The sequence below is a fragment of the Rhea americana genome, unplaced genomic scaffold (genome assembly GCF_003343005.1).
Source record: "Rhea americana isolate MKP2758 unplaced genomic scaffold, rheAme1 scaffold_2, whole genome shotgun sequence".
NCBI classification, from domain to species: domain Eukaryota; kingdom Metazoa; phylum Chordata; class Aves; order Rheiformes; family Rheidae; genus Rhea; species Rhea americana.
The window spans coordinates 3,773,061-3,788,655 of record NW_028186149.1 but is presented as its reverse complement, the minus strand read 5'-3'; the positions used below and the strand labels follow the sequence as shown (position 1 = coordinate 3,788,655).

The following is a 15,595-nucleotide window of genomic DNA, read 5'->3' as shown; positions in this document are numbered from 1 at the left end:
GAACAAATGAAAAGTATGAACAGTGCCTGTCACTGCCATTAAGAAATTGGTATTTGYGTATTTATAGTACTGATCTCTTACATCCCATGGTAAGTTTTTTTGTTTGTTTGTTTTGTAGAATTATGTAAGGACAGTTTGCACATTTTCATAATAATCTGACTATATTATACATTAAAACTGTGTATTTTTCACAAGTAGCAATAAAATAATTACTGATTACTGAACTAATGCAGACAGCTTAGTTAGTTAGCTTATTATCTCAAATAATGTACTTCTGGAAATCAGTAAGATTTTCACATAGTTGAAAATTTCAACTATGAAGGAAAATTTCAACTATGGAGGAAAAGATGGTCAGCTCACATCTTCTGTCCTGTTATGCAAGTATGAATCTGAACTATTTAAGCTGAAGATTTGAAGTGTTTGAACAAAGGTTAATGATCTGGTTTCACAATCTCAAAGCAATGTGAATAAATTCAATTATAGTTCATAATCAACCCTATACATTAAATACATGCACAGGTAAGCATGTATTTATTAGTTGCAAAGCAACTAATAATAATGCAAAACTGTAGGTACTCTTACAATAATTTTTTACTTATTGCTTTCCTAGATTACTATATGAACAAGCTATATATAAACTAGCTCCACAGGAATCTGTTCATCCACTATTCCTCTTTAAAGCCAACTTTTCTAACAGAACTGGAAAGGTAAATGCAATCATTTTCCTTAGTTGTAAAAATGCTTAGGTATAGACTCCCAGTCTGAGAATATGTATTCCCAGTCAACTACACAATGCAGGCTAATATGCAGTCAAAAAGGCTTATTCCATTGTACTGCCACTTAGTTAGAATTGTTAACACTTCCATAATTCCATTTTCAGAGATTTGTGTTAACGATTGCCACATTTAGCTGCTGGCTGTCGGACACTACACAAAATTAACCATATGCATCACCACCATCCTCCCACAAATGACCAGCGCTACCTCTGTGACCACACAGGACCACAGCCTTACATAAATGTTTTGCCTCTCCAGAAGAGGTGCACCGCTGGGCATAACAGAAGAATTAACTTCCACCATCGCATTAGAAAGGATGGAATGGCAAAATTTCCATTGCCTTTCATGAAGTCAGGATTTAACCTACAAAGCTTTTAAATACGACACATTCTTTAGACAAATGACATTGAAGAATTTACATTTTACAGGCAGGACTAACAGAAGTCACACCAAGCAGCTTGTTTTTGTATTGTAAGATACACAAACCTTCTGCGATAACTAACTGCTGTTCCAATTCTTTAATATATTATTAACAGTAGAGCTGCCCACATTATAAGCATGTACAGTCAATTTTACAGGCAAGACACCTGCAAAATCTCAAAATGTTGTTTATTAAAAATGGAATTTCTTGGTGCATTGGGCAGTACATGGGCAGTAAAAGCAGAGCCAGAATCAACAAATACTTTTTGCAAGATCTATTATCAATTATGCTCAGCTTATTTATAGGCTTAATGTTTGAACTACATAGGTGAGAAATATAGACGTATTTGGGGGAAATAGCCTTTGTTCTAATTTTACTTTAATATGAACTTGTAACAATTGTTGTGTTAGTTGTGCTTTAGTTTTCACACCTTATGCTTCTCCCTAGGATGTTATTACATGATTGTCACTAGCACTGAAGACAGTGTCAGAAGTTTCCATCACATCACCTCCTTCATCCCCTCCTCTTGGCACTTGTTCCTTCCCTAGCATTGCTCTTTTGCAGCCCCTTCAGCTGTGTCATCAGTCGTGTTTGTGAGGCCACTGACATGACCAAGGTTAAAATAACTCTCTTCCTTGGAGGATTATTATTAACTCAGATTGTTTAACTTACTCAGTTATAGGACAGCCTGGCAAACAGCTGTATTCACACAATTTCTGGAGTCTCTAAACTGCAGGGAGAGGTGGGAATAAGCATCTAGGAACAGGATCATCTTAGTCCACCAGAATCAATGAACTAGGTAATCACACTTCAAGGAATAAGAATGGGTAGAAATCTTACAGTAGATCACACACTGGGATTTTTTTCCTACCTGACAACATGAAGTAAAATGGTCCTTCAGAAAGTGAATGAGGCAGTTAGCTGAGGAAAACACCTTTTACCAAAAAAATGGAAAACTTCAGTCATCTATCAATAAACCCCAGCAAATTCAAGATAATAAGAAAAATAAATAATAAGAATAATAAGAAAATAAGAAGCTGAAATTAATTCACTGGAGTGGTTGTGATTCTTATCTCTTCTCAGCCTCAGCAATGTAATTTTAAGCATAAAATAATAGCAGCAGTCCTATCGGTTCTGACAATCTGTGCTGATGGATTTGCTATTTGTCAGAGCCTATCTTCTTTGATTTCAGTTTTGGACGCTGTGTACTGTGGGACTGCCACCTCCTGATGCTCAGCTAAGTAGCCATGCTTAGCTAGTGCATAACCAGGGACCGTTAACTAAGAGCAATCATAGGAAAGAGCGTAACAAGCCAAAAGACAGCAGTAAAGGTTATTCTTTTCATTTAGTTTTTCCTAGTTCCCTCTCTGAAATGCCTACCAAGACTTTTTTTTTTTTTTTTTGATAAATCAGAATAGAGCACTTCATTTTTCAGATCACTAATACCAATAAATAGGTTTGACTATGCCACTTTTATGCAAACCATAACTCCCATTATTCCATTAACTGAAGTTCAGATCTGCAAATCAAAAAATGTTTCCAGTCAGTGAACAAGCCTGTAGATATTTTTGGAGACAGTGAGCGTATGCGTTCGTCACAACTTGCAAGTTCTGTTTTCCTATACTAGCCTGTAGAACCCACATCTGGTTACTGGGAGCAATCAACATAAAATCCTAAAGTAAACAGCGCTCTGATTTATCTGCTGCTTCGTTTTTAGACTCTGATTCTGTAAACATATTTAGACTTGCTTACTTCAAAAACATTAACAGTCTCTCAATTATTCTGAATATTTACCTGACTGAAGTATGGAGGAGAGTAACAAGAAACATTTATTTTCAGGCTCTTGTTTTCACAGTTGAGATGCTGAAAGGCTCAGTTTTCTTCTCTCTGGTAGGTTGCTGCAGAAATTGCAGCTAGGTTAGAGTATAGTGTTTGAGCCTGCTTTTTGCCTGTTTCCATTTACTGAAGCATACAGACATCAAGTTGATTGTCCAAGGTCATACAGGGAGCAAGTGGCCCCACTAGGATTAGAGCCCAAAATCCACTCCCTCATGTCCTTCCAATTCTTTATGCTAAATCACATGGCAAAGTTAAATCTTCCTCCCTGAATGCTTGCTCAATTTCTCCCTCATTCTTCTGTTTTACCATCTATTTATTGCTTTTCTACAGTTGGAATCCAATGGATGGCTTTTTTTCCCCTTCTGTTTTATTTCTCAAGAGAAATAAACACCAGAAGAATTATTGCATATTTTAAAAAACATCTTTTCTGAGTATTTGTTTAGTTTCTTTTCTTTAAGAACTCTCCCTTTGCAACAGCCTTTTGGAAGTCTGAAAACAAACTGCTTTCTTCTACCAATCATTTCCTTTTGAAAACCTCTGGATTTTTTTCTTGCACTGAATTTATTCGGTTTTCTTAGTTGTGGACTATCTTCATTATGGTAGGCTAGGCAGGGATTGGCAACCTCTACAGCAGGAAGGATAAGGGCTGTAACTTGTGTTAAAAAATGATCCATTTTATACAGCCCCTAAAAGGGTAGGATATCTGCATTGCCAGGATACCTACATTATAATAATTCCCAAGCTCTTCCTGACAACATAGGCATTTTGCAGAATGTTTACTGCTTGCAGCTTACGTACTGAGACTATGACCTCTTCATCACTTATATGCAAGTCATTCATCTTACAGGAGTTTTTATGCCTTTATTTGAATTGATTCCTTTATGAAAATATATGAATGCACATGAAAATACATGGCACAATAACCGTAAGACTGCCATTACGATATGTATTAGGACAGTGTGCTGAGCTATGCTCCATACTCCAAGTTTCACATCCACAAGCCAAAGGCTCATATTGTCTCACCCCTTCCACCACCATGTCTGCTGGCTGACTGCTATAGCTGGCAGATAGAGGCTGCTGCTTTTTAAACTGCAAACCTGTATCTCTTATACACACTCTGTGAAGTCATGTCTTGACCAGAAGGATTTCAAGAGCAAAATACACCTGCCAATATTCATGCTCCCCAAAGCATCAATTTGAATGAGACAGCCTTCTCTGGCTGCACAACACAACCTTTCAGATCAGAATGACAGAAAACACCAAAGRACTTGGCAAGGGTTTATCCTCCTCTGCTCTTCCCTCAATTCTATCATATGAACCTGAAGGTAGCAGAGCACACTTCGTAGTCAGATGACTACTTAACAGGAAAATACTACAGTCTTTGAAGTAAGTAAATGCTGGTCTGTCTTCACAGCAGAAATATTCAAGGATAACCTAGCAATCCAGTAAGCATTTCCAGCCCACAGGAAATGCTTCCAAATTCASAACAATTGAAGCAACAGTTAGAAGACGCAGCAATGAGCGATTTACATCTTTCTATGAGGTAAACTAGTCATTTCAACTTGTGACTTACTGAAAGTATTATAGACAAGCTATTTAAAATCTCCAGTCCCTGGATCTAAGATAAGATCATATTCAGCAGAGATTCCACATGCTCAATAACTTAAATTTGTACAGCCTTCCTGATAGTATCTGAATGAATTTCCTCATAATTTTAGCGATACCAATATAAACTGAGGGGTTAAAAAGATGCAGGAGGATAGTGGGATGCATGACATAGTCCTCAAGGAATACTATGAAAAGGACATCTTGAACAATAGGGGATTACTCTTAATTGTTTAAGGGTTTTTGGTCATTCACGGCAAATAAAAAATATCACTATCTCCTTTCAATTTACTGATAGGCCCTATTTTCTCTTACATTCAAATGAATAGACAAGATTTTCCTTATCTTTTATCACAGATACAGGAATTATTTGTGTATATATAGGAACTAATTAGCAGTGCTTCACAAACCACCTTCAGGAACTGCATTTTCCCAGAGAAGAGACAGATCTGACTGCACTGTCAAGCTCCCATTTCCCAAGGCTAGCTGAAGATAAAAGTACCTTTCCAAGGGGCAAGCAAGCTTGAAATACAGAGCTTTGTGCAGCTCCTGGGAAGCCTAGAGGAAGAATCCTCGCCCGGGGTTAGATCAGGTCCCCAGTGGGATCGTCTCCTTCCCTCAGCCCCTCTCTGGCTCTTTATGCCAGGGCATGCCTATGTGCAGGCAGGTGCTGACGCACTCACATGCCGAAGCTGGTCGGACGCAAGCCAGGTCTAGCTCCCAAGCTGTACAGCAACATTAGCGTGTTTACTCGGTGACAAATATGCCTCCCTATATTTTCACTAGACAGTCCCCTAAGGTGAAAGCAGGTTTTTTTAGTAAAATACAAAGGCATTTTAGAAATGAAATGAAAGTGTTTTGAGATACATCAGCTTTCTGCATATAAGGCTGTTTTTGAAAATAACTATCAGCTCTCTCTGCCCCTTCTCCCACCCTGTGCTTGGCTCTTACTGCCATTTCCTGATTAATCATGCTCTTAAAAATCTGGTATTGCAAGATGCAAAAAAAGAATAGTTGGGAAACTCAAGCCTCAGGCAGATATTTCAAGCTTAAATATTTAAACATAAAATTTAGGAAGAGTTCAGGAACTACAAATTTGAAAGAAACAGCTTGTATTCTACAGCTAAGATGTATTTACTGTTTATAGGCTTTTAAAGGAATTCATCTTTAGAAATAACTGTAACTACAATTCAAAATATTGCAGCTAATGCAATTACACTATGGACAATTTCTTAAACAGGCCTGAATATTCTTTATTACCTGAAATGTCTTCATTAATTGAAAATATATTTTTTAATTTCTACCTAGATGGCAAACACAAAGCAAATGGAGTAACTTATTCTAGAAATCTCCATAACATAGGTCTGGTACTTAAATTCATACTCTATATATAGAGTTATGATTAATCAGGTCTCATGGTATCTCTTTGCTTTTAGACTATTATATTCACAAAAGTTAAATATCTACTCCACTGCAATAATTTTAAATGCATCTGTAAATAATATGAATACAGAAATAGTAACTGAGAATCACTTACATAGTTTAAATGTTTTAATGAAGGCCTGTATTGCTCTTTATGTTGGAAAGCTCTTTTTATCTTGCAAAAAGGAATGTTTAGAGGTTAGATGAAGACAAGAATTCAAGACCTGATAATTAGAAAAAGATCTACTTCCTATTTGTCTTACACATATAATTTAAATCACTACAAAGAATTCTAACGTTTCTATGCCTTATTATGGCAAATGCTCTAGACTGTAGGTACCATTGCATACAACACTAATTTTATTTTGCCACTAAATAACTTTACTTTTGCAAGTAGGAGTTTGTAAGATACAGGAAATGCAGATATTGGGACATAATGAAAGAAAACCAAAAAATAATCTAAATGGCCCGATTAACAGCTCTTTTATTAATATGAGTCAAAATATTTTCTGAGAATGGCTATATGACAAACATCTGAAGTAAAGGTTTTCAAACATGTAGAAATGTATGTCAAGAATTTCTAAGTTCATCTTCATTTTTGTGCATTCTTACTATTCTTAAAATAAGCAGTCTTCCTTCTAGAAATCGATTTTTTTTTTAAGTGCTAAACTGGCTTTTTTAAGATTAACAACAACAACAACAAATTGTGTGTTAAAATACAGTCCAGGATAGCAGCTATTTCCATTTCACAGAAAATGCCTGGAATGTTTGGAACTCTATTGTCTTGAAACTGGAAGGTTAAACCCTTCCTTACCCTCAAAATCTTTTTTCAAAGTCCTTTCTAGGCTATGATCTCAGAAGAATAATTAACCAGCATGTATTTAAAATACTAAGTAGCATCTACTTTGCCTGAAGTAAAAGCCTAAGCTCCTTATTATTCCATTTTGTCCTTAACACGTCACACGAATGGAGTACTTTCGGGTATGATAACATCACATCTTAATCTCCAGTTAGCACTATCATCTCATTTTCTTTTTTCTTTAAGGCCTTTCCGAAACTGACTCACCTGCCCCTGTTGCAAGATACAGGTACACATTTAATTTATTTTTCTTGAATTTCAGTGTATGATATATGAATGTGGAGGAATATTCGGTACAAGCTTTGTAGTTCTACGAGCCTTAAAATATTGTCTGTGATGTATTTTACTCAGTTTAACTGAAAACATACTTTTAGCTTTGATTTACTTTGGCAGAAGAGGTGAGAAAGTAAAAAAAAAAAAAAAAAAAGATAAATCGAGGGGCTGTAATTTTAAGAATTCTATTGTTGGTAGTCAGGATTAAACTAAATCAAGAATAATTCCATGTACTGTAGCCATTTATTAGAGCTCTTGCATTCACAGCAAGGATGTGCGCTGCCCTGTTAAGACTAAGGCAGATGGATCAATTACCGAGACATGATTGGGAAGGAGTCATATTATTCCTGCCTAAGGAATAGAAAAATCTACAAGGAGTTTCTTGATTCCTTTGGTAGGCCACAGAGGGGGCTTCAAGGCATTCAATTTGTAATATGAATAGCAGTAGTTCTGCTTTGTAATTTTGGGAGTTTCACATTCAAGTAATAAATTAAGGTTCGCAGAAGAGGGGCTGCTTCAGGCTCTGGGCATGGTGTCAATTCCTCCTGGCTTAGGGAGGCTGGCCAACAGTCTCCACTGGCCTCAAAACCAGAAGTGCTAAATACTTTGTTTAAAAACCACTAATAGCAAAACCCACTGCAAAAAAACCTCCAGGTACTACTTACTGATGCGACAGTTTGTTCCAAATGCTTGAAGGAGTTACCAATGCTCTTGGCAAAATAATACACAAAAAAGAAAAAAAAATGAATTATCMTTTTGATCAGTTCTAATAACAAATTCCCTAAAACTTCACATTAGTGTAAATAATTATGTGGCACATCACTGCTTTTGTTTAAAGCTAATATGTAGATTTTATTAAACAGTTAAATACGATATAGATTTTACAGGCACAAGTTGAAAAGCAGATTTTTTACCCTTACTATTAACAGGAAATTATAAACTCCCCTCTGTATATCACTAATAAAATAATCAACTCAACATGGAAAATAGTAAGTGGAATCTAGTGATGAGGTAGAATTTTCCTATAAAATGCCCTATTCACTTTAGAAAAGGCCGTAGTGCCTGAAAAATGGAGGTTAAAAAAGTCTCAGGAGCCTTCTTTTTCTTCCTCTTTTTCTGGAGCTTGCTTTTGTTGCAAGAGATCAGTGCCGCTGAATGTGGTAGTCCTAGAAGAATTAGAGAGAGGCAACATATCTCCATACTCACAACAAAAAAAGCATGATGCTGAAAGTACTACTCTACTTCTTGGATACGCAAACCTCCAGAAAACAAAAAGCACACCACAAAGCACAGTTCCATTTTTTCCAGCAATTTGCTTGCAAGGAGAGGAACACAGTAGCCTGCATGTACATATTCAGGCAAAATATTAAAGAAATCATGTGTGGAAAAAAGGTGACTCTGTCCACATTACCCACATCTGTAATCCTAGGAAAGTGGGACGAGGGCAAGCATTTCCCCCCGCTGACACAAGGATTTATCTACACAGGTAAGTCAATGCCCCCTAAGGGGCATCCACAACAGGTAAGGAACCACAACAGGTAATGAAATTCATTTCTAATTCGAAAGTCTGATTTTGTATAATTTTTCCATACTTTCCTGAAATCTCTCTACAAAAGTTGTACTCATGTGTAAGAATATCCATAACAATTACATGTTCATAACACAGGAGTGAAATAATCTGTGATCCTTCAGCGCAATGAAGCATTCAATAATAATACAGACATAGTCAAAAGTCACACATGTAGGTTGGGTGCTCAAAATTAGGCCATGAAATTCACCCTATAGTTCCTTCAACCATACATCAGATTGACACATGGAATTGCATCCACAGTTCCTCCAGACAGTTGGTTAGATGTACCTCTGCTGGGCATCAGGCTTGTTCTAACTTATACAGATTTTATCAACAGTACAACTTCCTGTACCAAAACCAGACATTAGTGCTTTCCCAGCATTTTGGATCTTATCTTAAATCTCACAGTATCTGCTATTTTTCTCAAAGCTTCAGATAAAACATGGCAATATTACATCCCTAAAAAACGTTCTTTTGATTTTCAAAGTCACTCCATTAAAGGCCTCAAAATATAATAAATGAACAAAAAATCCCTCACCAAAACATGATTTAATTTTAGGCTTCATGATTTCAGTGCTGCTTTCATGTTTTTCAATTATAATTAATTTAACTATGTAGGCTGAACTAGACAAGTTAGGTAGAGCATAACTATCAATAATTTGCCCAACCTTTAGTTTTTCTTTTTTCTTTTCCTTTTTTTTTTTCCCCAGAATTTAGTGTAATATTTTGAGAGGAATGTAAACAAACCCAGAAAACATAAATTTGTAGTTTTCTTCAATGAGCTGATACTATCTGCTACATATTTCATAACAAATAGTTTCATTTGTTGTTTAGTAGCTTAGTCAAAATTTTGCAGACTTCTTTAAAAAAATGGTTTCTTGGTGAGAAAATAAGGAGGTCAGGAATAAGGCAGGAAGGTCCTCTATAAACCTGTTCAAGTAGTTGGAAATCTCAGGTCTTACCAGATGATTCCTCCTACTCAGAAGAATAAACATAAGCAATGATAGCATGTTAAGGAAACAATTAACTGTATGATAAAGAGAGTGAAGTAAAAGAACTTTTAAAGAAAATATTGACCCTGGAAAAGGAAATAAACACATTTTTGTTCTGAGAAGCAATTCTATACTCTGCCTTGCTATAGCACATATAACACAACCTACAAGACATGCATCAACACATACTCTAAATATTTTGCGTGCCTTCTCCACCCTAACACTCAGAAAGGCAACTTTCCAGCTCATGACCTCATGCAAGCCAAACAGTTCCAACATTTCCTATGCCTTTTAGATAATGAGCAGAACACTCTGTAGCATGCGATGGCACATTTCCCCCCATGCATCTGCAGACTCCCACATATAATCTGTATCGCAGAAGAGCTCATACAGACACATCTCTAGTCTGTTTTTAAAACATTTGACCCAATGTATTTCAGCAACTCATCTAAGATTATTGCCACAGTCTTACTGAATTTATTCAATTTACAGTTTAGATTAGCACTTAAAAGTCATGTTTCTAAGGGTGCTACTTTTAGATTGCTTTCTATTCATCCTGAAAAATACATGTGGATTTGTAGACCTGAAGTCTGATTTCTCTAGCTGTTGAGCAGAAATTCTTCCCCCATCTAGAACCAAAGCTAGTGGTCTGTCTTCATTTTTTTTCTATTTTTCTATATTTGTAAGAATACATTTTATGTGCTTTTTCTAAATAATCATAGTGTTACAGAAAAGAATTTAATGTATATCACACTAGCTTGGGACAAACTCTGAAACGACAATCTCAGAATCCTGATTTGTGTCTTCTGACCTTCTGGAAAAAAAAATGTTATTCTCTCATTGCATGCCTCATTGTGAACTTAGAAGATAACATCATTTGTTTACAAAGACAGAAATATAAAATTTGTGCCTTTGTCAGTAACAAAATATGGAATCTTCACAGGACTGGGGAAAAGGGGAAAAGAAGTTCTGACTTGGATCTCACAAGTCTTCCTTTACAGTAAGTAAATCCACTGAATGTCAGAGATAAAACTGATTTGCACCTGCAGAAACAAAATCAAATTCCAACCTAGAACTCTACTAGTGAACTCGTGAACTCTTCTTGTATTCATATCATATAATCCATTCCTTCTTTCCTTCACACAAATTTGGCATCGTTCTGTACTTTCTTGGAGCACAGACTGTAAGCATGCATTACAGGCGCAAGGAGGACACAAGCCATAGTTGTTCCCTACATTAGAATTAAACWAAGACAGTCAAAAATAAATTCATCTATCAGTTCTTCAAAACCTAGTACTATGAGTAGCACCTTAAATTTAACATGAAAATTCATTATAACCTGTCTAACAAATGAATCCATCCATGACCTGTGCATATCCAACTACTACTGTAAGTCTGTCCTGCCCTGATAACCAGGAAGGACATCTCTTCAACACTATGTTTTTATGGAAAACTCTTTCTTCCAAAAGTTTAGGCTTTTCAGTCTTAAATTGAATTGAGATAGTTGCAATTTATGATACAATATCCCTGTCTGAGAGTGCAAGAAACAATTAGATCAAACAACAAGATTAACTTATTTTTGAGAAATATATTGGACTTTGCTAAGTGATTTATTTAGAAACAACACTTTACCCTTTCTTAAGCCATTGATTTTTATTGTTCCATGTCTACTGTGATACTTARTAGTCTTCAATATCAGATACTGGCAATGATATGTCTTTTGATTAGAGAAAAATAATTTTAAAATTACTTCATATCAACCAACAACAAAAAAAATTCAAAAATTTCAGTAAATCAAAAGCAGAAATACAATCAAAGTATTTTACTCAAATTGAAAATTATTTTTAATTTAAAATACGTTATTATAAAATGGAAAAAATGTTAAATTCAATGTCTTGAATCAAAAAAAATAACATCTCCTGCTTTCTTTTTCTCTAAGCTAGGTGAAGCTTAATTAAATAACTGAAATATTTCAGCACCACCATGTTTTCTTTTGGCACCTGAAAAGTTACAAGTGAAAAAGTCTGCCCACCTCTACACACATCTGTGCTTCTCTATCACCCCAAAGTCAGAAAGAAAAAAGATTCAACATCTGTACAGACTTCTAGTGATAGTTAAGTACATTTTATTATTTTATCTAATTGTATTTTATTCTGCTTATTGCTAATGAGGGAACAGCACAAAAGGAGAAACAGTGGCCATGCATAAGTTTGCTTTTTAACAGCACATACAACATGTAAAATAATACATGTAACAGCTCATCATTTTCTCATCGTTTCATGAGAGCGTTGAGGTGTTATGGAGGCAAGGGCCTGGTCAAGCTCTGTCATCAGCCATCCAGAGTTAAAATCATTCTGTGACAGAACATCTCCTTTACTCAATAACCAAATATAATGGTCATTCTGGATGGTCTTCCCAACAGCTTATTTGCTTGATTTTTAGTTGCTCGTGGGAATTGCTATTTTAATGCTATTTTTCCTCTGAGACAGAAAATCGCAGCATATTAACAGGCAACTCACTCAAACGGGAAGCGAAGCCCCCCCAGCACGGACGTACAGCCCAGCCTGCAGCAACCACCAAGCAACAGCTTCTCCAGGAAACTTCTATTAAAACTGAAGTAACGACATAGGGATTTCTCAAGAACAAAAAGTACATTTTCAAATGTTAATAGGTACAATAGATGGATCGGCATTATAATGTTCATTTGGATAAGGAATTTTCACCTAGCCAAGCAATCTCAAAGCATGCAGTCTAGATTCCTATCAGTTTAAATTAACCTGGAAAATGCTCCCTATTTGATAATTTCAATTCAGTTCATGGAATCAGACTAGAGCAAATCCACAGTTAAACTCGCCAAAATGCAGACTACGTGAATACTGGCTCCTCTACGTATTTTTTTCTCTGCAAAATTCTCACTCTTACTGCATGCAGACAAAGCCCATGTCATTATTCTATTACTTTATGCACTAATCAAAGTATTCTGTGTTCAGATGAAGAACACTGTTCTACATCAGGATTTTTTACATTTGTTCCTTGGACCTTGTTAAAAAGTTGAAACAAAACTAAGGCAATTTCCAGCATAGCGTGAATTCATAATCTAAAAAAATTAATAATGACTCATACTCCAACCCATATGTATTTTTAAACAGAATGTAATTTTCTGTTGTACTTTTATATACATTTAAGTAATTTAATTTAAAATATATTAATTTCTATTTTACAGAATATTCTTGTCAGATGTGCACCTGATGTCTAGTTCTTATGAAACAGAAATTCAATTCTACACAAAGTTGAAAAAAATTGCTCCAATGTCGTATGCAGATCATTACTTGGGGCAATGCTGAAGACCCAAAACATTTGCAACTTAGTGACAAATATTTTCCACTGCTACAGAGATCTCAATAGATGAAGTTAAACAACATTAATGTTTTGTTTCAAACTGCTGCACTCATGTTCACAAACAGCTTGCTGACCTGCCTATTCAGAGCCTACATATTTGCATTGACCCTGGCATAAGTTGTCTAACATTTGAAAAAGAATATTTACTGCAGTATAGTTTCCCTTCTTATAATCTAATTAAACATGCAAGATATATGACACAAATCATAGCTTAGGGCAACATTTTTGGTACAGTAATATGAAGAGTGGTTTTACTGAAACCTCATGGTTTGGGCAGCAGTATCTTGGGACACACACACTCAAAAAAAATTTTTACTGTGAATAATCTTAGGTAATAGTGTGTTAATTGTTTGTCATGAGAACTCCATATCTGAAAAATCTGACAAGAGGCAGTAATCTCAGAAGCAATATCCCTGAGTATCCTCTCTGACTTGACAGCTTTGTTTATTGTAATTCATGCAAAAAAGAAAAAAAAAGATTAAAAAAAGATTCAATTGAACTCTTTGATTAAATAGTGGAAGTGGAAATTACCAATGTATAAATAACAAAAGACTGTAATAGCTATTAAGCTTAGTCATAGAGTTTTAAAACTTGTTTGTACAAGGTACAGTGAAAGAAAAAACATATTTGAGAGCTGACTACTGTTACTTGTTTACATTTGTCTCTTTGTAAACATTCATGCCATGGAAATTAAATTCCTATAAACAGACAGATTGGRGGTACGCTTGATCAAAATAATTGTCAGCATATAAGAATAAAAGCAAAAGTTTATTTCTGGAATTACCTTTGTATGCAAGTGTCTACATGCATTGGACAGTTATTATAGACTTGTATAGTCAGAGAGCACGCCTGATTTTGAATTAAAAAATTTGTTTTGTTTTGTTTTGTTTTTTTTAAGTCTTTTACCATGTTTTTTTACAGTATTTTCTTCAATAAGAACTGCTACAGCTAAATTGTATTCTACTCTGTTAGTACTGGGACTTTAAAAGGCTAGTTAAAAAGGGCTTTTTTAGAAAAAAATTTTTGATTTTTCCATTTCATTTATGCTAATTTGAATTTCACAGCTCTCCAGTACTAACACAGCATTCCAGCTATTTCATTCTGAAACACACAACATTTATCATCCTTTGAAGTTAAAGTAATTTCTGGTGACTGAGGCAGTAATAAAATATACAGAATTAATGTTATTATTGGATGAGCCAGAGCTGAATTCAGAAATACTGTATATTAGAAAAATAGCCAAAAGCAATCCTTTATCAAAAGAGCATTCTGAGCTTCAAAATTTCCTGCAGGATAATGCTAACTGTTTACTTGAGATTTAGGTTTTACTCTAGGCTGTACAGTAAGAGCAGGCCTACTTCCACGCACAGTACTCAGGACCCTATTTCCTCCATCTAAATCATTCAGGGCTGATGCTAGGCATGCTTGCTGACAAATTCTGCATGCTTTACAGTATGCAGTGCATGAATGACCATCTCAAACTCAAAAAAATTGCTAATGCTCACTGCAGGTGTTTTTCTCCTTACAAAAATTGCTAATAAATATTATCCTCTGCTACAGAATTTTTCTATCATGCAGTACCGAACTTCACCAGAGTTGGGCTGTGCAAGTGAACAGGAAGCTGTCCCTCTCTGCCCAGTTTATTGATGTGAACGAGCAACACATGGCGTATTAGTTCCATGGCGTGTCTTCATAATTGAAGCAGAGAAGACTAAGAGATTGGTAGTCTCTTTTGGATGAATGAGAGAGAAAAGAGAGGGAGGAAATTCAATATAGCAAGTAAAGAGTAAGCCATAGTGCTATCCAGTAATCATGGCGCTAGAAAACCAATATTGAAAGCCTATAAACAATCACTAGAGAAAGCCAAACTTCACATCAAATTCCTGTTAAAGAATCTTGCAATATACAACGTGTTTATTTACCAGTAAGTTTTCTCTTAGGTTCTGTAGTGATTTTGGTGCGTTTTTAATGTCTTAGACTCACCCACTTCTGCGATTCACTCTTAGCATGAACACAAAAGGCTACATACAATATTGAAGTTCGTATTAGTGGTTTCTCAGGTTGTTGTTGATGATTGCTTTAAATCCAATTCTTCATTAGAATAGACAACAAAATGGTATCTGGGGAGGAGAATCAACACCACATCTGCCTCTACAGAAATGAAGGCCTTACCAAATTTCACACTTTTTACCATAAATTCTGAATATGAAATCTTTCTTAACCCAAACGCAGTAAAGGAAATTACCTTAATTTGAATATACATTGTTAGCTACAAATATTCTGCCTACAGACACTACATCCATTCTAGACTAATGCCCATGCTTGGATTGTGCCCCTGTGGCCAGGAAGGCCTGCGGTGTCCTGGCGTACACTAGGAATGTTGCCAGCAGGTCGAGGGAGGTGATCCTCCCCTTCTATTGAGCCCTGAGGAGGCCACAT

The 15,595-nt window shown here is 35.7% G+C and overlaps 2 protein-coding genes across 2 annotated transcripts in view; one reads left to right on the top strand and one right to left on the bottom strand.

The window, feature by feature from the left end:
* THSD4 (thrombospondin type 1 domain containing 4) overlaps nucleotides 1–15,595 on the bottom strand; it is a 359,658-nt gene that overhangs the window by 260,165 nt on the left and 83,898 nt on the right. The gene's annotated exons all lie outside the window — the stretch shown is intronic.
* Nucleotides 58–13,110, top strand: LOC146596608 (uncharacterized). The gene is made up of 6 exons (XM_085303326.1): nucleotides 58–89; nucleotides 7,109–7,151; nucleotides 8,625–8,681; nucleotides 10,701–10,757; nucleotides 12,247–12,374; nucleotides 12,981–13,110. The coding sequence occupies exons 1-6, from the start codon at nucleotides 87–89 to the stop codon at nucleotides 13,011–13,013; spliced, it is 321 nt and encodes a 106-aa protein (XP_085159452.1). The 5' UTR covers nucleotides 58–86; the 3' UTR covers nucleotides 13,014–13,110.